This window comes from Salvia hispanica, chromosome 4 (genome assembly GCF_029641045.1).
Source record: "Salvia hispanica isolate PSC_SH4W2 chromosome 4, Shi_PSC_v1, whole genome shotgun sequence".
Classification (NCBI taxonomy): domain Eukaryota; kingdom Viridiplantae; phylum Streptophyta; class Magnoliopsida; order Lamiales; family Lamiaceae; genus Salvia; species Salvia hispanica.
The window spans coordinates 20,542,249-20,568,549 of NC_142695.1; the positions used below are offsets into that span (position 1 = coordinate 20,542,249).

Genomic DNA, 26,301 nt, shown 5'->3' on the forward strand with positions numbered 1-26,301 from the left:
ACAACACATACACACACGGTCACACACCCACACATGCATCCAAATTCATCGATTAATTCCCCTTCACTCGATCTAAATGCATGTGGACTCAAGAACACCGATTGATAGGTAGAAGAAGAGAAGATCAAAATAAAAATACCTTTTCGATAGAACAATCAGTAGAAAACAAGTAGGATCTTGATTCTTCAACGAATTCTTGAATTGCAGCTTCAATTCTTCTCCAAAAGATGAAGAATTAATGGAGAAAGTAGAAGAAAAATTTGAGAGAGAGTGGGGAGAGTGGGATCGAAAATTTGGGAGTGGGGGGGGGGCGTAATTTTGTGATCTAGGGTTTAGGTCTTCTCTCTTATTTATAGAGTGCAAGATATAATATCTTTAATTAAATAAATTAAAGATTTGGAAGAGATATGGAAGAGAAGTGGCGTTAATTTGGTTGAGAAAATAGGGGATTTCGAATTTCTAGGCTATTTAATTAGCCTATGATTAAATTTGAATATTTCACGGAGTAGAATAAAATATCACGGAGCAAGAAAATAATAATAATAATCTCCCCAATAATAGTGAAAAGTGGCGTGTAGTTTGACTCTTTCAAAAGGGATTTAATTAAAATCCTATTTAAATTAGGATATGGTAAGATCTCCTTAGATTTGGCAAGATATGCTAGAATATTTGAATTTATTTATGGAAGAGAATAAACAAGAGATCAAATAATATAATAAAAATAATCCCTTCTCCCATAATAAGAGATTTTTGAAAATCTCCACGAAATAATAGGAGTTTCGAATTCTTTATGGAATAAATAGGAATATCCGGACTTTGGATTTAATTTGGATAATTATCCTAAACAATAATTAAATCCAAGAAAAATAGGATTTCTTTCCAATAAATAGGAGGGGTTGAAAATTCCACATAATTAAATAATGCTCCTATTTAATTCTCACTCATCCCTTAGGAAAATAATTCACCACAATTATTATTTCACCCCGCATCAAAATATTCACATATTCGAATTTCCACCTCCACTTCACATTTTCAAACGACTTTGACCATTCCATGGTCACGTCATATTTTCCACCATGTTGACTATTCAATAGCCACGTCACATATTTAACAAGTTTGACTATTCAACTCAAACTCAACTCCATATCGTAATTAATTACTCATCATTTAATCCACATATATCATAGCATTAAAAGCATTTAATGCAAATAATGCAAAAAAATTTACGTCTCAAAAATTAGGGTTCGCAAAAGCGGGATGTTACAGCTTTTATTTGTCTCTTTCTCATTTCTCAAACTCACCTATTTATAGGGTAGGAGAGACCGCATGAAATGCCTTGGTATTAAGGGACCGCATATTAAGTGAAAGGCCAAAGGTTTGGCTACCTGAGAGCACTCCCAATGGCACTCCCTTATTTCTCCCTTATTTCTCCCTAACTCCTGCCACATCAGCGCCACATCAGCATCACATTTTATCCCCAGTTTTTAGCCAACTGCTACATTGGTTTCTCCCTTATTTCTCCCTAACTCAACATTTCATTTTTACATCATTATTTTTTATATTATTTAATTTTCCCTACAAATGTATTTAATAAATAGACTAATAATGAACAATTCATCGTTGTATTAATCATTGGAAAATATAATACAACGAGAAAAAAAAAACTACAAATAAAAAACGCAATAAACAAAGATTTAAAAAAAAAAAAACTAAGACCGAGGGGCCGGAGGGGCGTCGGGATCGAGGCCCATCGTAATCTGCAGGCTTTGGATGCATTTCCAGAGGGCCGCCTTTTCTTCCGGGGTCCCGCCGCCGGTGAAGTACAGCGTGTACATCTGCATCAGATTGGCGACATTGCTCGAATAAGTGGCTTTTTCTAAGTCGATGTGGGGTTCCGACTCGACTTCCGACGTTGTGCCCTTCCCCTTCCGCCTCCCCTTCGCCTTCTTCGCTCCCTCCGGGCGCTCGTGCGGACCATCCCCACTCAAGTCGATGTAGGTCGCGCTCCCCTCGCTCTCCGAAACGCTAAGTCGCGAGCGCACCGATTTCCCGTGCAGCGCGACGTGCATCCCCGTCCGGAATTTGGGGAGATCCTTCAGCTTATCGTAGATGTTCCAATACTTGAACCCCTTCGACAAGTACTTGCCACAATACCTCTGCATGGCCTCATCTCGGACCATATGCTCGTTCTGGCCACTGGGCATGTTCGCCAACAAGTTAGAATAAATACCGTTGAAGTGGCCGCAGTCCCTCATGAGGCGCTCCCAATGCCGACGGATCGCCTCGCTGCCATGGTCCTTCATTGAGGCAGTCTTGTGGCTCCTGTACTTCGCGGCAACCCGCTCCCAGAATATGATCTCAGTCTGGTAGTTGCTGCGCTCCGCGTTCTGTGACGTGTCCGCCCAGCAGGTGGCTATCAGCTCGGACTCTTGCAAAGTGTAAGTAGTCCTTACCCGCTTCGGCCTCTCATCGGAACCCGTATCAGTCGCAGCCGACGACGCCGGCGCCTTCCCCCTCCCGCTCCTAGAAGGCGGCTCGGTGGGCGTTTCTTCCACCTCGAAGTCCTCCGCGCTCAGTGTCGCGGCCTGAGATTCTTGGTCGCCTGGGGTTGATCCGGGGGTGTCGAACTGGGGCCGATACACATCGTCGGCTGGAGAGGGCATTCTGCCGGCAGAGTTGAAGTACGGAGAAAGTCTCCGCGCCGGAGGAGTCTGCAAAGGAGACGGACCGGCGTATGGAAGTTGGCCGGGAGGAGAACCCATCGCCAACAACGAGTGCATCCACTGCTCGTTTGCTTCATCCGTGTTGGGAATTTGTGAACTCGACTCTTTCCCCTTACCCTTACCCTTACCCTTACCCGAGCGGGAATTTTTCTTCCAAAAGCTCATAATTTTTGGAAGATTGATGAAGATTGAAGATTGGGAGAAGAGATTGAAAATGGAGAGAATGAAGATTGTGGGTGGTGAATGGAGGAAGTGGAGGAAATATTTATAGGGGTGGGATGTAAAAATAGCCGTTGGGCCGAAAAAAAAAAAAATTAAATATCGCCGATTTATCGCCGAGCGTCGCCCACAGTGGCCGGCGATCGCTCGGCGATAATCCGGCGAAAAAACGCCGCTTGGCGTAAAATCGGTAGGATTTTCGCCGAAAAATCGCCGAAATCCTCCCAATGGCCGGCGATAAGTCGGCGATTTTTCGCCGGATTTTCGCCACCCCCATTGGGAGTGCTCTGAAAATCTTCTCTAATTTTACACTTTTCCAACTGTTGCCTATCACGTTTGATTCTTGCTTTGGAAGTTTTCTCATTTTGGATTCAGAGATTTTTAATTCAAGACTACCCTTTCTCTTTTGTTTCTCAGCAAAATCTCTTGCGAATTCTAGCCATAATATACCAGTGGATCTGCACGTCCAATTTATTCTTCCAATTTTCTACAATTCGCCTTATGCAAATTAATTGTAAGTTAGCTGCCAAAATTTACAGATACTTTGTGCCGTAATTAATTAGGAAGTTTAATTTAACTGAATCTCTAATTTTGTTACTATATTATTAGTTGTGAAATTCAATTCAGGAAAAATAACACACCCTCGTCGCTAGAAAAATCGTAAATGAAGAGTTGCGGCTAACTGAAAATGCCAAATTAAATTACCTGTTAAAAATGATAAACTAAACACAAATATCAAACAAATCGGTGACTTTCTTGGTTGGATGAATTTCATGGCACCTTAAGATATACTCCCATATTTATATAAACTTTAATGAACAGTTTTACTATTGTTGCATTAAAATTGACTGTCATGTGACATAAATGATTAGCGGTGGCAAAATGGGTAGCGGGTAATGGGTAATTCTCATTTCGACCCGCTACCCGCTGGGGTTCGGATACCCGCTATCCGATGATAACGGGAAACGGGCGGGGTCGGGTAGTGTGTTTTAGAGTTTTGCAGGTAGCGGGTATACCCGTTAGTCCCAATAATACCTGTTATTATTAGTATTAATCATATACCATCTTTTAATACTCCCTCCGTTCCATATTAATGAAGGCGTTTCAAATAGTTAAAGTGGGGAAAAAAAAATATAGTTAAATAATAGTTAAGTAATAGTCATATACGCACTCATTTTGAAAAATTAAAAATAAATAGTTAGAATGTAGAAAAAATAAAGTAGAGAGATAATAATGTAGAGAAGAGTATTTATATTAGTATTATTTTTCCAAAATGAGTGAACAAAATGAAATGTCTCTATTAAGGCGGAAGAGTGGGAGTACTTTATATAATCTAAGAGTTCTTTTGAAACATTTCTATATTCCAACGAACACACAATTGAAAACTCACCGTAACTAGCTATAGAGTGTTCCCTCACTTTTATTTTCAATCTATTCAAAGTATTGTGATAGCCAAGCAGCTATAGGAAGAGCACATAGTGACTTATACAATGGTAAGTCTCGACATATTCGTCGGTGACATAATACCGTGAGGCAGTTGATCACTAAGAGGCCTTTGGCCTTTCATGTGGCTAAGTCCTTTAGCCTTTTATGTTCTTGTAACCTCCATTGTGTTAATTTTGTGGTTTATGGTGGTTAATTCCATGACCTTCCATGTCCACATTTGGTGCCTATAAAAGGCAGGAGTTGTAGAGAGAAAAAACCACAACAAGCATTCTCTCTCTAGCCATCTTCATCATAGTGTGCATTCTAGGAGCATTGCATAGCTCGATTCTCGGAACTCTATCAAGTTCGCCGGTGCTTAGCGGGTTTGAGGTGCTCCTACACGCTAGGAAAAAATCGTTTTATCTTTGGGGGCAATACGTCATTCTGTGAGCACTAGTCGGGGCGTAATTTGTCTTGCGGAAAGAGGGCTTTCCTCGACTCGACTTATAGTTCAGTTTGTTTATCATTTCCATTGTAATTTTCATTCTACTTAGTGTTGCTATTTTTCTTTCGATTGTAATAATTAGAGTACCGTATGTACACAACTTGAGAATTTTATCCCATTATTTCTAATCGTTTGCGTCCATAACTATATTTTAGCAATATTCAATCAAACGTAGCATGGAATATGTAGATAAAAAGAGCTATATGCGTTTGATGTTTTTTGTCTCAATATATATGTCATTACATAAAGTAAATCATATGATGTCCAAATACATTAGTGGAGTGAATAGTGATGGCGTATAGCGTTAAAATTCAACGGTTGGGCCACACAAAACAAAATATGGCACTTCAGTTCACAAATGAGGTACGTATATTTTCTTTCACGTCATTTTATTGGAAGGATGATGCAAATCATTAATCAGAGTTATATGGTGCCACTAGAATGAGTAATTTGTTTTCTTTAACATTATTTTAAAAAAGTTATTAAAAAAAAGTGAGTGAAAGAAAGTTAATCAAATATGAGTCACATTTGTATTAACTGAAATAAAATGGAATCTGAGATCTTTTATTATTTATTAATAATTTTTTGGGATTTTTATTTACAAACGGATAAAAATAAAAAAAGAAACTCCATTCCCGTATGGATGGAGTAATAAGTAAATGTCCACCAAAAATATTTTGTTTTTTTTTGTTCGATTAACATCCTAGTCCTCTCTTTCATTATAGTAGTATTTCCTTAAATTCTAGTCATAATTTTTGACAGCATTTTTCCAGCTGATGTTCTCAATATATTTCCAAACTCTTCGACTTTATCAATCATTTTTCAGTTGTGTTTAAATATTTTGTAATTATGCAGTTTTGTGATAAAGTACTTTGTTATGGTTGAGAATGTTACATCATTCAGGTTTGTGTTTTTTTCTAATTTGGATTACGAACCTTTTTCGTTATGTACTAATGTACTAGCCTTTTAAGTTGTGGGTAGATTTGTAATGTTTTGTATAATATAAAGTTTTAATCAGAGGTAAATCTTATACTAATATTTTTAAATTTTGTATACTTTGTTTTAATTAGTAGGAGTAGTATAAAATATAGAGATAAATAAAATTTTTATTTTCTGTCTTAGTAGTATGTTTGAATTAGTGTGTGATCATAACTTAAAGAGTGAACTACAAAAATAGTCTCTGGACTATGCATTTATCTCGCCAGACAACCCTGGACTTTAAAAATATCGCCAGACAACCCTGGACTAAGCGTTTATCTTAAAATTGGTCCTTTTTCACTGTTTCGTACCGAAAATACCCTTTTAGGGCTTTGGGCATTTTCGGAAGTTCAAAAAAATCACTTTTTCAGATGTCAGCACATTTAATGATTTGTTGCAGGTTGTGTCATTATATTAATGCAGATGTCTTTCTCTCTCTCATTCTTTCTCTCACCTTCTCTCCTCCATCTCTCTTCTCTTCCCTTCTTCTTCCTCCCCTTTCTTTCTTCTGCAAAAGTCGAGAAAACATCTCGACTCAAGAAAGAAATCAAAATGGAATGTGTATCTATCTCCGAAGAAAACATCTGCAAAGGCCGCAATTACTTGGTTCAGCATGGTGGGAGTGAAGACGAAGTTGGAAGACAAGATGAAGTTGATATTGAAGTATCTCTCTCCTCCATCTCTCTCTCTCACCTTCTCTCCTCCATCTCATCTCTCTTATTCTGCACGACGCAACATCTCGACTGAAATCGTTTAGCAGATTCAGCGCGAAGTTGGGGTTGGGGCTGACATATTGAAAAAGTTAAAATTTTCAACAGTCTACAATGTACAGTACTCTACTAGGGACTGCAATTGATATTTCTTCAAACCCAATATGATATTAAAATTTGGGACTAAATCGGATATAACTATCAGGTATCAAATATGATATTATTTATTGCTTATTGTCCTAGTACTTCATATGATATTATTTGTGTTGATTACGTCGAGTACTACATCCGATATTATTTCAACAAGATGCATTTCAGTAATCGAAGAAAAGCTCATTCATTCATGCCATGGTTAATTTCATTACTCAATTTAGAAATCAAAATCAAATTACATTGATTTGAACACTACACAATTCTTCCCCAACTTTCACGAACTACGTCACCAAATTTTTTTCCCACAAACGGCAATGACAATATCTGTATATCTGAAACAAATGTGAAACTTCAAAAATTAATACTCAATACTTAGAAAACATACATCAACATCAAATTACATTAATTTGGAACACTACAATTCTTCCCAAGTTTCACGCACTACTTCACTAAATTGTTTTCCCAAAAACTGCAATCTACGGGTGAAAGCCTACTTCATCAAACTCACCATAATGGCTACAAACGAAACAATCACAACGAAAACCCAACAAATAACACCAAAATATAATCTTTAACTTTACTTCCACCTTCAACACGATTTGGAGATAATTCAGAATCAACTTCATCTTGTCTTCCAACTTCGTCTTCACGCCCACCATGCTCAACCAAGTAATTGCAGCCTTCAAAATCCACACACTTGGGATGACACCACTGAAAATACTTGCAGCCTCCAATCTTGCCCTTTTTCTCGCAAACGAAATACAACATTCCATTTGATTCCTTTATTGGATCAACAACGATTTTGAGAATCGCTCTTTGCCGGCACAGACAATTTTCGTACTCAAATCGGAGCCACCTACAACCAGTCCCGCCTCCTCCATCAATCGATTTTGTAACAGAAAGCGAAGACATTTTGATTTCTTTCTTGAGTCGAGATGTTTTATCGACTTTTGCAGAAGAAAGAAAGGGGAGGAAGAAGAAGGGAAGAGAAGAGAGATGGAGGAGAGAAGGTGAGAGAAAGAATGAGAGAGAGAAAGACATCTGGATTAATATAATGACACAACCTGCAACAAATCATTAAATGTGCTGACATCTGAAAAAGTGATTTTTTTGAACTTCCGAAAATGCCCAAAGCCCTAAAAGGGTATTTTCGGTACGAAACAGTGAAAAAGGACCAATTTTGAGATAAACGCTTAGTCCAGAGTTGTTTGAGGATATTTTTAAAGTCCAGAGTTGTCTGGCGAGATAAATGCATAGCCCAGGGACTATTTTTGTAGTTCACTCTAACTTAAAATGGATGGTGGTTGCGGCGTCATCGTCCAAGGGGGAGATGGTGTCAGCGGCGAGCGCCAAAATGCCAAAATGCTTTTTGGATAAAATGAATCTTCCTCGAAAAAGGGTGTGGTGGCCCACGGCCCGACTCAGAACCACCGTGTGATCTGGGGCCCACTCGCGTAACTCCGCCACTGCTACGCCGCCACGTCACTGACGTCTCTTGCTAAGCAACCACACCACATTGTGATCTTGTAGTGTAATAATCCAACGGAGGTAACCTAGCCATACCCTCTATAAAAACACCACCAACTACGCTAATCATACTTTCATTCTTAATTTGGGGGCTTTCACTTTGCTCAACTGACGCAGTCGCAGGTACAATCTTGCACTTCTCAAACCTCCATCAATTTGCCTTCTTTTGCACTGGATTTCTTGTGTACTGCACTCTGATTATTTGCTTCTTGGTCTGATTGCTATTTTTATTCCTTGCCTGTTTGTGATTGCAGTTTTTGTTTGGGTTTTGTGGGTTGCTTCTTTTTGTTTTTATCGTCAATGTTTTGCAATTTCATGCTGTAATGTGTGTTCCTGATTTTCACGAGTGCTAATTTCATGTGATCGTGTGCCCGATCATGTTTAAATTAAAACTGAGATTTGGATTGCTATAACTACTTTTCATCGATCCCCTGTTGTTGACTTTTGACTCAGCCAACTGTGTGATTGTAGGATTCAATAGCTCCAATCATTTAAGGCAACAAATCATTACTTTAGCTTTATGCTTTCTGCTTAACACTGCTTCTTGATACACATTTAATTGCATTTATTTGTGTATTAGATTTCTTGCAAAAGTTTTAAATTTTTAATTTACCTTTTCGTTTATATTTTCCACATTTTTTGGTTAGATTTGGTTAATTTATGCAAAAGCGGATTACTTGTGCCCAAGGCTTTCTGCATTATAACTTGAATATTGCAACAGCATATAAAACACTACACTTCTGCAGTGTATCAGGATGCATCCCTATAGTTTGTTGTTCTACTTGAAAATGGGTTGTGGCTATTGGTTAATGGTTGGTGTTAATATCATTTTGGATTCATTTCCTTTCCTCTCCTTGCATATGTATTTTGTTAATCTAGATGAACTTTCTCGCGCTTCCATTCATCTTTCTCTCTAACTCAATCAGATAAAGCACCCTGTTTTTGCGGCTCTTCGTTCACTTGGGTTGAGATGTGTCCCCCGGCACAGCCCCCTCCATGCCAGATTGGTTTTTACTGGAGCGATGAGCAAGTTATTTTGTTGCTTGCAGATAACTCACCAGGGTCCCGTCTCCCAGATAACGTGCTAGATGATTCAAGCCCTTTCCAGTCCCATCCCTGTAATTTACCTGGTTAGTCGTTACATTCTTGCTGTCAAGGACTTATAGAACCTGATATCTAGGTATAATTCTCTAGATAAAAGGTTAATTTTGAGTTCTTGATTTGGTGGAAAAAAAGAATCATGTTTAGTTTTCAGTTTGGGTTGTAGGTCTTTTTTAACAAATCACAAATCTTGTAGAACAAGTTCACGGCTGAATCAAATTGGCAATCCGGTCAGGGATCTTCACATGGTGTCGATTATGTTATCATGACTGTCATTCTTGGTTGATTACAATTTGCAATCATAAATAATTGAATTGATATCTATCTAGTCATAGTTTTAACTACTCCTCCACAAAAAAATTTGCTCTTATTTCCTTTTTGGTCCATCCACAAAATTTTCACCTCCTTCCATTTAGAGTAGTACTGTACACACAACTCACGATATACACCACACATTTAAAGTGCGTCTACTCAACTCACAATGTCCACCACACAACCAACTATTTTATCTAAATTTGTGCTTGCCGTCCTTAATGACACACATTTTTCGTGGACGGAGGGAGTGTAATACAACAATCTAGCCCCCCGGAAAGAGTTGTTGGCATTTTCTGGTCAAATATGTCTTATTATGGTCTGTTTCCTTATAGTTTGTATTAATATGGTCATTTTACTTTTTTGTTGATAGTTTACTTAATCCATTTAGTTGTTGTGTTCATGCAGACAACTTATAGTTAAAGATCCAGATATAATGGCATAGGCCTTCTTCCAGTACTCAAATATATGATACAGATGTCAATAGTCAATTTTAAAGTATTATGATATCTTGAGAATTGATAAATATATATATATATAGTTGCTTTGAGGTAATTTGGGTTAACAAAATAGGTAGGACAATATAAAACCATGTGTAGCTGCAGAGCTTTGAAAGCTTGCTCCCAATCTTAAACATGTTGTCCTCGCAGATGGAATGTGGTTCTTGGTCCACTCGAATGAGAAAAAAGGGTTTACTGATGATGGGTTCTGGAAAGCCAAAGGAGAACCTTGTAAGGTTTACTCAAACAATGGGATAGATGGTTGGAGAACCACTTTTGAATATTTTGAAGGCTTAGCTCCCGATGAACAGTTAACTAATTGGCTTATGCAAGAGTACAAGATTTCACCTGATGAATTAAGTGACAAATGTAGTCCAAAGGTATGCAAAGGAACGATTTATTTATGATTTTGTTGTTTTGTTCTTTTATTCACATTACAGCCAACCTACCAGTAAATTTGCCGGTTTGGTTGGAGTTTGTGCAGGCTTCCAGATCGCTATGCAGAGTCTTCCTCTGTGGTGACGACATTTCCAGGAGCAAGATGATATCCCAAAACTGCAAAAACATCATTGAGTCAAAGAATCACAACCCAGTGAAGTCAATCAAACCTACAGCTAATGTAACATCTGACCAGGACACGGAGCATGAACCTCAGGTAGGTTCACGTCTCTGTGCAGTGGCTTGATTTCTAGCTTTTATGCTTCATATCCTGTTAGTCCTTCTGTGCAGTCCTGAATCTTGAAAGCTACTAAATACAGATCATTACTCTCATTACAAATTTGTTGGATCTTTTCGGTTAATTTCTTTAAGATCTTCTTTCTAGGCACAGTATCAGTTCACCTGTTCGTCTAAGATACAAAGTTATCTTTAGCTGGATTGCTATAATATTGCATAGGATATGTTTACGAATTTATTATAGCTTTTGTCACATGTAATTGAAAACATGTATTAGCAATATAGTGTATTAGTAAACTTTATTGCCTGTACCAAAATGAGAAGAAAAATGAGTTGTTAAACTTTTATCATATAGAAACTTCTGGTGTCATATATGATCTTGACTTTTTTCTTCTTGTGAGAGAAGCATTCCAATATAGTGTGACATGAAGATTGAGGCAGAGATCTTGTTTTGACCTCCCTATTCCATTTTTTGCTTGAACGTGGTTAAATCACTTGTAGGCGAATAGAGAAAGTGATGTCAGAACACTTGCTATGGCATCTGATGAGAAACCAAGCTCTCCTCCAGAAGACTTTTCCGAAGGAGAATGCTTCTCTAGAGGCGACTTCTTGGAATTGGATGATTTACAAGATCCTGGATCACATTCTTCGAGCTCACAGAACTCGAGCTGTCCAAGCAAGTTATCAGAAGAATATTTTGGTTCTGATCATTTTGGTTCTTCTGATCTTGTGCGGGATCTCGAGGAAGAAGTGGAGAAGAGTTGCAGAGAGGAGCAATTTTCACGTTCATGTCACAGATTTAGCGCACAAATTGTGCAAAATGATGTGGTCTTGCAGCCTGCACTTCCCGGTAAGTCATTTACACTCAAACTCTTTGGTTACGTTTTCCTATCACGTAAATACTGATGGCTTGATCGTTTTTTGTGTCGAATTTTGTCGTATAGGTTCTTCTGTAGTGTACGATTCTGTAAGAGGCGATGTTGCTGAGACCCCAAGCACCAGTCCAGGCGCAGACGAAACTTCAAAAGATAAAAAAGTGCAGTCGAAAGCTGAAGGAGCTTCGACATCGAATGGTGCAGCAAGAGAAGAGAAGAAGAGTGGCGGTTCAAGCAGAATTAACAAGATCAAGACCTATTTCTGTTTTGCAGCATTCTAAATCCCAACATTCTTAGGGAAAACAAGGTAAAAAACTGGAAGAAAATGAGGTTATCATTCGATATGCTAAATTCAGTATATGAGGGGAGAGAGAAAAGAAAGAAAAAAAAAAAAAACTAAGCCTATGAGGACAGGGGACTAGAAAACTGAAAACCTTGTTATGTAGTAATATCTGATTGAAGCTGTGATTTGTAGTGTTTGTGATAGTGTAAAATATGTACCTAATTTGAATAATTGTTATGACTGTAGTACCACATACATATGGTGTTTCTTGATTACTATCAAGGTCGTTCTAGAACTTATCAAATTTGGACGAAACAAACTTTGGGTTTAGTGTTCAACTCGAAAGTTGAAGTTAGGAAAAAGGATATCGATCATTGGGCCTAATTTATTTTTGAGAGAATGTTGCAAAGCATTAAGCCTCTAACCAATACCCATTGTTATTTCATTTGCTACTCAACTAAACATCAATTTCCTTCTATTTAGGAAATTTCCAATAAAAATGTTGGAACACAAAAACATAAATTTACATACTCTTAATCTTGTAAATAATCTAGTCAATCAAATACTCCCTCCGTCCCGCTTTAGCAGTCCCATTAACTTTTCTGCTCATTTTTTGTAAAAATGATAAAAAATAGTTAAAGAAGAGAAATGGTAAATTAAGAGAGAGAATAATATAGAGAATAGTCTTATCTACATTATTGTCTCTCTTATTTTACCATTTCTCCACTTTAACTATTTTTTATCATTTTTACAAAAAGATACAGAAAAGTCAATAGAACTGCTAAAGCGGGACGGAGGGAGCAATAATATAAAAAGTAACCACTAATTTATACGGGAGCATTTTATTATCATCTTGTTTAGCAAATGTAGGACCACCTTATAGTATTGTGCATTAAAGAACACACACCAAACTGAATTTCCACAGTTTTGATCATTGCACATGCTATGCTATGTCAACATTACTGTGTGTTTTATTTTTCTATGCATGCTATGACTGTTCACACATATCCAATCACACAGCGCCGAAATCATCCTACGCATCACTATCACCATAACTTCATTTACAACTAACCATACTCAACCTTTTTTTATTAGTGCACATTGGTTAAACCTAGGGCTGGTTATTCGGTCGGTTCGGTTAATAACCGAACCGACTTGTCGGTTAACCGACTCCAAAATGCCTTCAAAAAACTAACCGGAATCGACCCGATCTTCGGTTCGGTTACTTGATTAACCGACTCGGTTAGAACCGGTCGGTTCTCGGTTATAACCGAACTAACCGAATTGATTTAACTTATTCAAATGTTTATTTTGCATGATTAAGGTTGTGATAGATAACTCAACCTACACCTAATCACACTATTAGTTTATCACCGAAAGTTGAATTAACTATTTCACGGTCATCCTTCAATGATCAATCATTCAATTCAATGATTCAATCTATAATATATAAAATTCTGAAATTTTCTCACTTGTTAATTGATTTTGTGTATTCTCAATTCTACGCATTTCTGCATGATTGTAAAACCGAAAACGTCAAATTTTTTATCATATTTTTTTGCATTTTAGTCATAATCATTCAATTTCATCCTACACCATAATAAATTCAAATTAAAATAGACTTTTTTGACATTGCAAATTTGCAATATGAGACTTTGATAAAATTTAGAAGTAAATTACAGATTATTATTATTATTATTATTATTATTATTATTATTATTATTATTTAGGCTCTTTAATAAACTTAAACTTTAAATGATCTAAAATTTGAAAGCTTTTCTCTAATAATAAGTGAAAGGTTATCTTATTTTTAAAATAGTAGTATTGCTTAAGCACTCGTTAACTTTGAGAGATCTTATTTTTTAAAATATATTTAGAAACTTTATTGAATTTGATATATTATAACTTTATAAGTATAAATAACTAATAGTTAACAAATTAAAATAGATTTTTTTGACATTGCAAATATGCAACATGAGACTTTGACAAAATTTGGAAGTAAATTACATATTCTTCTATTGTGACAAAGTTTAAAAGTAAATTACAATTTCAGTTATTATTAATTAAAAATATAATTGAATTTAAAATTATTTATTGTTTTAACTTTTAAGTTTTCATCTACTTTTTATTATTATTATTATTGTTATTATTATTATTATTATTATACTCCTATTTAAAAGTAATATATAAATTGTTTAGGCACTTTAAAAGACTTGAACTTTACATGATCTATATTCTATACTTTAAAAACTTGTCTCCAATAATAAGTGAAGGGATATTCTATATTTAAAATCAAAATAGTAATTCTTAAGAACTTTATTGACTTTGAGATATAAATTTATAAGTATAATACTCTAATTGATAGTGACACAAATTAAAATGGACTTTTTTTTGACATTGATTTAGACAAAATTTAGATATAAATTACAATTTCTTTAATTGTGACAAAGTTTGAAGTAAATTATACTTTATTCTAGTATTAAATAAACATATAATTAAAATTAAAATTGAATTTAATTCGGTTACCGGTTATAACCGGTCGGTTATAACCGATAACCGACATTTAGCAAAACTTAAAACCGGAACCGAACCGATAACCGTAAATGTCGGTTATCGGTTAACCGATAACCGACCGGTTTCAGTTCGGTTCTCGGTTAACCAATTAACCGAAAACCGTTTACCCACCCCTAGTTAAACCTATGCACTCCTGCAATAGATTGTACTACTGCAACATAACTACACAAGAATTATATTTCAAAAATTAAATAATTAAATAGTCTGTTCGTAAAATGCGAATATATATGTGACCTTTAGGTTTAATATAGTACTAGTGTACTACTATGACTTACAATATCAATTCTTATTGTATGTTAATCTCATAGAGTATTAATACTTTCCTCCCTGTCTAAATGATTACCACCTTAAACAAATTGAAGTGCTATAGTCAAAGAAAAAATATAACCGAAGATAATGTTTATGTAAAATAAACAGGACTATACTATTACTACTAGAATAGTTAAAGATAGTGGAACTAACGAGCGAATGAAATGAATAAGGTTAATAATGTCAAGGAGACATATCTATACTAGTATCTTTCTAATTTTTAAATAGTGGATTAATAGAAGAATGATAATCTCGCCATCATTTCTGGCTGGATAAAATCTTGAACTAATTTTAGCATAATACTGTCGGAATTGTGTCGTTCTTTGAAGGGAATGGACCACAAAATTATATGCTCCATTTAATGTCCTGATATTAGTTTTTTATTGTTCCATTTATAATAAAAAACTTAACAGATATTTAAAATTATTTTACAAGAGAAATCTTTTAAATTTATAATAACAAAAACTACATTCCTTAATTTGTATGCCCCGAGCCCTCTGATACATTATTAATGAGATAAAAGAGTGATATTTTTTGCAAAGGAAACGATGATTTCAAAATGTTGGATTAATATTAGTAGTATACTTATTCATTCAAATATAAAAGAGTGATATTTTTTGCAAAGGAAACGATAATTTCAAAAATGTTGGATTAATATTAGTAGTATACTTATTCATTCAATATTATTCACGGTTGATTTGATTGATTTTGAAGAAATCTATGAGAAACACATTGGCTAACAGTAATAAAAAAAAAAAAAAACAAAAAAAACAAAAAAAAAAAACAAACAAACATTGGCTAAGGGTGTCTCCAACGGTGCCCCTCCTGTTCGCCCGTCGGCGACGTCCGACCGGACGGGCGCCGTAGTGAGCGGGAAGGGCGCCCACGCCCGTCCCGAGTGCCCCTGCGAAGGGCTCGCCCCTCGCGTCGACGTCCGACCGGACGTCCGCCACTGTGGCGAAGGTCGGACGTCCGGAATTTTTAATTTTTAAAAAAAAAAAAAAAGAACTCTATAAATAGGGCTCCTCCAACATCATTTCATTTACACCACTTGTGTTGACAAGTTTCTCTCTCTAACCTCTTTTTTCAATTATCTATAATGGCGAGTAGTCGTGCGGGTGGTAGTGGCGGAGGCGCTAGTGATAGTGATGGCTTTAGTAATGATGAATTGGATCTCGCTGTGCAAGCGGCGATTGATCGACGGATCCGGCAGAGGCAGCAGCGGCGGCCGTGCCTCGGCCGATCCATCACCGACGGCATGTACCCCGGGACCACATTGCTGCACATCAGCGGTTGTATGAGAACTACTTTGCTCCAGAGCCGCGTTTTGGGGATGCCTTATTCCGCTGACGTTTTAGGATGCATCGTCCTCTGTTTATGCATATCGTTGGTGCATTAGAGAGAAGGTACGAGTTTTTCAGAATCAGGGAGGATGCGGCTGGCAAACCCGGACACACGCCAATACAGAAGTGTACGGCCGCAATCAGGCAACTGGCGTACAGAGGCCCGGTCGACATGTTCGACGAGTACCTCCACATTGGGGAGTCTTCAGCCATCGAGTGTCTGTTGGAGTTTTGCGCGGGCGTTAGAGCGATATTCGGAGATCAGTATCTTCGGCGTCCGAGCCCCGAAGACTGTCAGCGGCTGATTAATATGCACGGGTCGGTGCACGGGTTCCCTGGGATGTTGGGCAGCATCGATTGTATGCATTGGGATGGAGGAACTGCCCCGCCGCCTAGAAGGAGATACACACTTCCGGCTTCAAAGCCAAGCATCCCACGTTGATCCTTGAAGTTGTAGCTGACTACCGGCTATGGATATGGCATGCTTATTTTGGAGTGGCCGGGTCGAACAACGACATCAACGTCCTCCAGTCGTCGCCCCTGTTCAACGATCAGTGCAATGGCGTTGGTCCCGCCATCAGTTTCGTCACCAACGGCAACCAGCACAACATGAGATACTATTTGGCGGATGAGATATACCCAAACTGGCCCGTCTTTGTGAAGACGATCAAGCATGCGATCGGGCCAAAGAAGTCCTACTTTGCGACCCGGTAGGAGGCAGCGCGCATTTGGTGCGCTCCAGAGTCGATGGGTGATGGTGAGGGGTCCGACACGGCAGTGGTATATTCCCAACATCGGCGACATCATGTACGCGTGTATCATTTTGCACAACATGATTGTCGAAAGTGAAGGGGACGAACTGACTCAGTGGACCAGCGAAGATGACACGGGTGCCGGTCCAAGCCACGGCGTGGCCACCGCGAATGTGAACATGGGGGTACCTCATGGAGAGGTTGAGCGGTTGCGCGCATTTGCCAACATGCGGCAAAAAAATGCCCATATTCGACTTCAGGAGGACATCATCGAAGAGGTTTGGACGCGGAGGGGTGGACACTGATGTGGTTGTTTTTTTTTTATCTACTATGTAATTTTTTTTTTGAATGATGTATGTTTTTTTTTATTGAAATATTCGTATTTCCCGTTCGTATTCGTGTCGAATTTTATTTTCGTGAATTTAAATTTTAATTGTGAATTAATTTAATTGTGGGAAGGGCTAGTTGGAGGGGCGAGTGGGAAGGGCTAGTGATGTGGCAGTGGAATGGGAGGGGCTAGTGCTGACGTGGCATGGGAAGGGCGAGTTGGAGGGGTGCCACCGGAGACACCCTAACAGTATAGAAAAGTTGAAACATTATAAAAATATTTAAAATTGAATTTTGTTGTTATGAAAAATTTCTTTAATTTATAGTACTAGTAATTAATAAAGCTAAATAAACTACCACTCGTAGTCTACTAGTACTCCATGTTAAATTCATTCATTTTAATTATTTGGGAATAGAAAATAGATATAATCCTCCATATTGTATTTTCATAGTTGGCGGGAACACGTAGTCCGATATTGAATACGACAACAGTGATGGTTGATAAAGACAGGCACGGTTGGTACAAGTGGGACCCAGTGAGGGAATGCATTGGTTCATATTTCCCGCCTTTTCGTCGAAATTACATATCTACCCTTTGCACTTCTTTTCACTAATTTTGGGGCTATGTCAGAAAAAGGGGGACCTGATATTTATGCTAATGTTTTAAATTTTGTGATCACCATTCACCATCAATTTATTTGCTTTCCCTTTCCACCTTATTTGATACGTTAGAATTTGCTGCTAGATGACACAAAACAACCATGTTGCCTCAATTATTTATAATCTACTGTATGATTTTCTCATTAATACTAGTATATATTCTAATTATTGGTATCAATCCAATTTTATATGGTACATAATTTACTGATAATTATTTATTTTTAGCACTCATTGCTATTGACAATATTTGGTCAGACTGAGATTCGAGCAAGATTGTCCATCGCGGGGAGCGAGGCAGGTATAGGCTACGAATTATGCAGCGCGCATGGACTGAAAAAAGTGGTGTTGAACGCATGCATGGTATCGGTTAATTTGTGAGAGCCGCCAAACACCATTCATATGAAAATTGTGAAATTAGGTTCCTTTTTTCTTTTTATTTTAATTCTTTTTTTTTAATTTAAAATTTCTGTAGTTTGATATAATTTGGTCATATAAATTATGGATGTGTGATTCATTGATGTTCAAGTAAGCTTAGAAATTCCTCAGGTTTAAACTTCAAATCAGAGAAATTTCTTTTTACTTAAATAAACATTTACTTCCAATTTCTCATCCTCTTTCATCCTATTTTCTTTCGATCAAATATTATGCTTCTTTCCACATCAATTTTGCAAACAACAGTGCTTTGTTTGTATGTTTGCTAAACTTAATATATAATGAGATAAATAGAGATTTAATCATGGTATTAACGATATTAAATGGATTTCGAGTTTATTGAAAAAAAAAAAAAAAATCCATCCTAGAATCACTTTTTAACTGAATGAATTGATTTGACGAAAATATTGTGAATAAAAATATGATCACACTCTTCTAGTGATATTAAGTGGATTTTCAAGCTTAAATGGATAGTGCCAAACGTGTAAATATATAATGTATAAATGTACTAGTAATTTAAGTAGTGCCATATAATTATCGTGGCAAACTGTCGCAAAATATATTTTTTAATCTCGAAAAATCGATATGTTTTGATTCATCTTTTTCTCAGTACTAGAATATCTCATCTGCCTCGACTATTGCATTGGCGTGACGTGTCGTTTTTTTAGACCAAAGTTTTGGGACAATAATATCTGATATTTTTGCTTTTTTTTTAATTCCTTGAATATTTTTGAATTATTGTTAGCTGGGGACATGTTACTGTCCAAAAGAGAAAGATAAGGATCAATTCTTGTTATGTGTGGTAACTAATTCTGACGCAGTGAATTCATTCCCAAAAAATAATTTAATAGTAGATGAATTGTGAATTAGTAATATATTGTCCTTTGTACACTTATGTCAATATCAAGGATAGTAAATAATTTTAAGCTGTGATAATAGAATAATGGTGACAGTACCGTCGCATAAACATACAACAATAATTGCTGTTTTTCTCATTATTAGTTGAGTAGGCATGTGCTGGATACCAATAATAATAATACTAATAATGATATATCTTAATCACATTTCATGTTATTTAAATCTGATATTGAACCAAACAGCAATTGTTTGTCAATCACTTATTCCCTTTTTTTTATAGGAAAAATTGACAAAAATTTCAATGCCGCATTACTATCGATCTTTAGTCTCGAACAATAATCACTTTTTATTAAGTCGATTCACATATTACTATTTTTCTCTATTTTAAAATAAATGTTTTAAGTGGAAGAAGTGAGGCTTTTAGATTTTGTTACTTGTAAAATACTTAATGTATATAAACCAACAAATGAACATAAGAACAACTTAATTATACTGCTCCATATTTATCAACCGGGTATAATCTGATCAATGGATATAAAATGGAATAATAAGATAACGTTTATATAGTTTACTATTTCCGTACAGGTAAGTAAAAGTCAGCTTTAGCAATTTCATATTAGTACAAACTCTTCTTGTTGCAACTGTGCACATTCATACTTTAATTATAGATTAAGAATCTACAATCAACATCAGATTCAGTATTCGTGTTATCTCAAATACTCCGAATACGTCATAAAATAAAAATAAAAGCATAGAAACACAAAAAATAAAAGCAAAGTTTATATGAAAGGGCAATTTGGTCAAGTAGCTACCCCACGAAGTCAAACAGTCAACTCGGCTGCATGATTGGCTAGCCAGTGTGAGTACGTGGTGAAGTATGATTGGAGCATTACAGACCATCGGGATTCACAGCTCCTCACAGAATAATTAAAGTTAAACAAAAAGCAGAGAGAAAACACAAACACACACACTCTCTCATCTTTGTTCAATTCTACAGTCACACTGTGTTTTCTCTCTCCAAAAAACACCCAAATTCCAGCACTCTTCATCCAGAGGCAGTTACAAGCTACGCCAACCAATGAATTGTATTCCTCATTTCAATACTTAGGGCTCGGGAACTGACTTCCATTTTTTCTTCAATTTTTGCGTGGGAAATTGAAAAATGCTGGAAGCTGCAGCAGTGGTGAGCAATGTCGGATTCTCATCCCATCTCCACAGCTGCGGCGACAGCTCCGAGGAGGAGCTATCTGTTTTGCCCCGCCACACCAAGGTTGTTGTCACCGGAAACAACCGCACAAAGTCGGTGCTGGTGGGGCTTCAGGGCGTCGTCAAGAAAGCTGTTGGCCTCGGTGGATGGCATTGGCTGGTATGATTTCACTGCAAAATTCGCCTTTTCTTCTTTCGTTTTTTCTCTCAATTTTGTAATTTTCAATTTGCTTATTGGGGCAATGTGTTTTGGGTCTTATTTGTTTTTGTTGGACTCATTCAGCTTTGATTTTGGGACGAAGAAAGTAAGTATTTTTGGCAAGATTTTAATGCTTTTAGTTCCTTTATAAGCTTAAACTTGTGTAATTAAGAATTTACCTTATACAGAATTGACATTGAAATTTATCATCTGAGTATTGTTTGAGCTATGCTGATAATGGATTCCTTTTTTTGCATGTGGGGCTTTTGTGCTAGATCTGACTTAATTACTTTTGTTTTCATAATGTGGATGCTAATTTGACTTCTATTTTTACCAATTGATTAAATTTTTTGTTTAGTTACCCTTTTTGATGCTTCTTCCTTAAGATCACTTTCGCTATGTTTTGTTATTGCAAACTAGCTTATCATGGCAATTCTGACATTGATTTAATTTTTTTGACATTTTAAATGAACTTAGCGAATATTGCAAATTAACTTAAGGTGTTGAGTGCTTCCCGTGACTGATTAGACACAGCATTGTTGGTTTTGCAAGTATTGATGAGTATTTCTGTATTATCTGAGCTGTAGATTTTTAGGAGTTCCCAACTCAATTACTCAACAGAAACTGTTCTTGGAGGAAAGTTAGGATTGTTGATCATTGTATAATTGAATGATCTATACCATGAAATTTGTAATTTTTTTAAAAAAGATTGGAGATGCTTGAGAAAGATACATTGAGATTGGATGATTATTTAGTGGAATTAGTTTTTTGATGGATGTGCAGGTTCTCACTAATGGAATTGAGGTGAAGCTGCAAAGAAATGCTTTAAGTGTTCTTGAACCTCCTACTGGGAACGAAGAAGACGACTACCCTGAAAGTGAACACGAGCATTGGAATAGCTCGGATATTGGTAAGCCTTGTAGGTAGGTTTTTTAATTTTTATTTTGGCTCATGTGACTATATGAGGTCCTCTTTCTGCAAAATCAAATGAAAAAACTTTTAAGCTGAAAACTGATCTTGTTCTATGATAAAAATATTTCCTATTCAAGCAATAATATTGCTTTATGTTTGAAGATGGGCAAAAGTATTTGTGAAAGTCACGCCTGCTGTCAATTTACATAGGATTCCTTATATTTTGTTTACCACTTTTTCCAATTATACTGTCCCCCATTTTTGTACTACAACCTTGTATTCATCCATTAGAGTGATCTAATTATATGCTTTATTGCAATTTTGTAGCATTCGACGATGCTCATAAGTCCCATAGGTCGAGGCATCGCATTCACCGTTCATCTAGCAAGACTCTCCGTCGCTCTCTCTCCTCTGAATCACAGCTGAAGGATTCTGCTTCTACAGCAAAAGGGTCCTCGGTGAGAAAGGCTTTCCCTTTTCCATTATTCTAGAATAAAAGGCTGAAGCAACTTTTGCTGCCTTCTTTATCTCATCCTCGCAAATCATTGACTACAATTGATCATTGATAAATACCTCAGGTCGACCTAAGCAAACTTGAGATGGCCGCGCTCTGGAGATATGCGCTGCATTTTAACCTTGTGAGTGGCTTCGCACGGCTAAGAAAGATACACTTTGCTTTACAATTCAGTTATGTACAGAGCATTAACCTATTCTGTCCGGTTTCAGGTGGATACAAATCCTAACCCTTCCAAGGATCAACTAATTGATGTTGTCCAGAGGCATTTTGTTTCACAGGTTTGTTATTACTTGCACAAGGTCTTGTTGAAGATGAAACAAATGTTGCGATTACTGATGAAAATATGTGTGTTGGGTGCAGCAACTGGATGAGCTTCAAGTGATTGCAGGATTCGTGCAGGCGGCAAAGAGACTTAAGAAAGTTTGCAAGTGATCATGTTTCGGAGAGCTGACCACAACCCTAACAAAGTTGCGATTTGTTGGAATGTACATGTGTTAGTAATGGTTTCTAGTAGTGTAAGTGTAGATAAAGCTCTATGTAGATATGACTGACTGAGAGAAGGCCATATCCCGAACATTTGTGCTAACCTGCAGCAAGCAAGCAAAAAACTGGGGACTTTTTCTTCAAATTGTATAGCCCCCTCCCTTCATAATCAAATTACCTTAACCCTTTTCATGGATCTTTTCTTATTTCTCAAATACTATCTCTCAAGAGTTATTATAGTAGTACTAGTACATTCTATCAAATCTTATGAGAGAGAGCATCCTATGTTGGTTGGTTGGAGATGGAGCATCCTATGTTGCATAGATATGTTCAATGGTAATCCAACTGTCACTTTACCAGATGGTCTTGATTAGGCTCTCATTTTTGGGTACATGTACCACAAAATTCCAGATAACTAATGACACTAATTTTGTGTGCAAGTGGGGACTTGAGCATTCCCACTCATATTCATCAATTCATGGCGTGATTAGCTCAAATAATAGTAATGACAAAGAGTAATATGGCATACTAGTAATGTTCTTTTTTTTTATATATAATAAAAGCGGCAAAGGCCAATAACAAAATGAAATTATCAAGAATATAAAGTACCTAAATTATCATGAAATTTATCATGAAGCAATCTACCATTGAGACCTAAAGATTGTATCTCAAGAACATGAACTCCTAAAGATTGGAGTTAGCAGCCAAAATTCCATGTGCGCCATGCCCACTTATTTGGTGGCATAATAAAATTAATTAAAGATGAAAATAAACAAGATGAAGTGGGGAGAGAATGACAGATTACTTGGATTTTAGTTTAAAAGGTCAAAGAACATAAGCATGTTAGCTAGTATTTCCTATTGAAGGTGGGACAAAATATATACTGTACATATTAGTATATAAAGGTAGATATAAGAATGGATAATGTAAGCAAATTCCACCGTCGGTCTGCTTTAATTTGCAGTACTTACTGTAAATTCTAAACTATGTTTGAAGTTTGAACTACAATAACATTAAATTCCTATTTGTTTCCGAGCAATAGTCTTTTTATTCTATTTTGGTAGTCCTATAAAATTAATTCATATTTAATTTTTATAAGTTTTTCACTCTTAGAAAGTGGATCTTATTTTTCACTAACAATATTTTAGTTACTTTTTTATTTCTATTTCACTTATTAAAATGTGTTTCACCCCAAAGTTTCTATTTCTAGGAGATGGAAGAAGTGTTAAAATCGTATTCAAATTAGAGCAAGACTACGTATTTCTAATGCCAATAAAAGTTCAAATATTATTCTATACAGAAATGACTGTAAATCCTGTGTATAACGCGAATAGGATGAAGGTGAATACAGTTGAAAGCATGTACAATAAAATACCAAGTACTTTCTTCATTTTTAGATAATTGAGTCATTTATTTATTTTAAAAATTCCATGATAATTAAGTCATGTTTATAGCAAAAAGTAATTCATTTTTTCTTTCCCTAGTTTATTATATTTCTTACGTTATTCATTATTCATCTCTTTAATTTTATTATCATTTCATTTAACATTTTATCTCCATATTGAAAAAAATTACCCAGTTAATAAGAAACATAGATAATATCTTAACTTAAAAAGGGAAGTCACTCAGAAAATAGGTCGGCTATATATTTTTCATAATAACATTATAACATAGTATTGTATTAGCATTGGTCGGTACTAACTTTGGGCAAAATCTACTTCTTTTTTTCACAGTCTTTAAAATCATGAATTTTACAGATTGAGCGAAATTTCAAACCTGACCCCACCCAATCCAATCAGTGTCAGAAAACGATGTCATTTTGAGCAAAATTACAATTGATTTCCCCAAAACTTTCACAAATCCTGCAATATGCTATCTATCTATTACAGCATCCACGATGGCGTCGAGCGCTGGCCGGTCCGCTCGCCGAACCATTGTGGGCGGCGAGCGCCGATTCGGCGAGAATATAGGCGAGCGCTGGCCGATTATTGGCCGCTCGCCGATTGGCTCGCCGCCATTGTAGGCTGGCGATCGGCCAGCGGCTTTTTTTTTTAATTTCCGAAACACTATATATACGCGATTTGAACGTCATTTTCATTTGCACCGCTTGTTTTAACGAGTTTTCTTTCTCTCTGAATTTATGTACAAGAGCAATATCGCGAAATGGAGAACAACAACGACTCTCCTCCAGCCGAGCTCTCCCGCCTCGCGCGTCTACAAACGCAGATGGACATGTGGAAAATCATAGGTGAATGGAAGGCGACAACTGACCCTGTGAAGAAGGGGCTTCTTTTTTATCTCCTTCAGAGTATGCGGGCCGCAATGGCGGCTAGCGCACGTAGCGGCGACGGCGGCGATGAGAAGTGATGCGGGGCTTGTGTGTGGAAGCTGGAGGGTTTTTTTTTTTTAATTATGTAATTTTTTAATGTACTTTTTTATTAATTTAAATAAAATTATTGCACTTTCCCATATCTGTGTCGTAAATTTAATTTCATATTTTGCGTGATTGTAATTTATTTGTTTTTTATGATTTTGTTGGCCTATGGGTAGCCTATTGCTTGTCCAGTTGCTTGTCTTGATGATGTGGCAGGAGGAATTTTAGTGCTGATGGTGTGGGAGGAGGAGTTTGTGGCTAGCCTATGGCTGGCCTATGACTATCCTATTGTTATTATGGATGCTCTCTTGCCACATCATCAAGACAAGCAACTCGACAAGCAATATGCTACTCATAGGCCAGCAAAATCATAAAAATAAATAAATTACAATCACGCAAATTACTAAATTAAATTTACGACACAGATACGGGAAAATGCGATAATTTTATTTATAAATTTAAAAAAAGTACAAAAAAAAATTACATAATTTAAAAAAAAAAACACCATCCTGCTTCCACACACGATCCCCGTCTCACTCCTTGTCGCTGCCGTCGCCGCTACCCGGGAACCCCAAATCTGGCGCAGCTGAGTCCCCCTCGTCTCCCATCGCCCTACGTGCGTGGGCCAAATCGGCCTACATACTCTGAAGGATCTCATAAAGAAACCCCTTCTCCATAGGGTCTTCTGCCGCCTTCCATTAATTGACGTTTTTCCACATGTTCATCGTCGTTTGTTGATGCGCGAGCTCGGCGAGCTCGGCTGTCGACTTGCCAGTAGGGGGGGATGTCGACTGGACCTCCTGGGACCCCTGGGCGACTCCCCTAGAACGAGCCCGTTGCGCCGTCCTTTGACCAACCGAGTGGGTGCGGCGAATAAACGTTGGAGGGGACGGGAAATCCTGAGTATCGTTGGGGATCTCGTGGAAACCACCGCTGCTGCTGTAGCCACTGGCGAGGTTCAGCCGTGTTGGGACTACCGCAGCGGAAGACACGGAAACCAAACAGGTCCTAGACGGATCTATTTAGGTGATTATGCATTCGACTCCAATTTCATGCAATATTCATAGATCTATAGATATAACATCAAATAAACACATAATCATGCATATTCGATGTAGATTCGATTGTTACCTCATAATCCATCATTGGATTGACGTTGCTAGCTGCACCACCCGGAGATCCTTGGTTTATCGACCACGAATCTTCCGTACTATTCTCTTGTCCTTGATTCTCCATCCGTGTGGGCGGATCTTAGATAATCAATTAAATAACTTTGAATGGATCTAGGGAAAACCAATACAAACACCAAATTGTCTAGATCTAATCCTATGAATTAGGATAGATCAAGAACAATAATCAAAACCCTAAT

The 26,301-nt window shown here is 37.0% G+C and overlaps 2 protein-coding genes across 3 annotated transcripts; both read left to right on the top strand.

Moving 5' to 3' along the window:
* Positions 1-8,219: 8,219 nt before the first annotated feature.
* Positions 8,220-12,261, top strand: LOC125191941 (uncharacterized). Its single transcript, XM_089057690.1, has 6 exons — positions 8,220-8,363; positions 9,167-9,370; positions 10,304-10,533; positions 10,638-10,808; positions 11,330-11,678; positions 11,773-12,261. Exons 2-6 carry the CDS (start codon positions 9,211-9,213, stop codon positions 11,982-11,984), a joined length of 1,122 nt encoding a protein of 373 aa, XP_088913816.1. The 5' UTR covers positions 8,220-8,363; positions 9,167-9,210; the 3' UTR covers positions 11,985-12,261.
* Positions 12,262-20,193: 7,932 nt separating this feature from the next.
* Positions 20,194-22,750, top strand: LOC125193579 (uncharacterized). 2 transcript variants are annotated; one of them, XM_089070105.1, is made up of 6 exons: positions 20,194-20,607; positions 21,411-21,556; positions 21,886-22,016; positions 22,137-22,196; positions 22,285-22,353; positions 22,436-22,750. In XM_089070105.1, exons 1-6 carry the CDS (start codon positions 20,432-20,434, stop codon positions 22,505-22,507), a joined length of 654 nt encoding a protein of 217 aa, XP_088926231.1. In that variant the 5' UTR covers positions 20,194-20,431; the 3' UTR covers positions 22,508-22,750. The 2 variants fall into 2 exon arrangements, with proteins under 2 accessions (XP_088926231.1, XP_047947361.1); XM_048091404.2 differs by having other exon boundaries at positions 20,196-20,607; positions 21,430-21,556.
* The last annotated feature ends 3,551 nt before the right edge of the window (positions 22,751-26,301 follow it).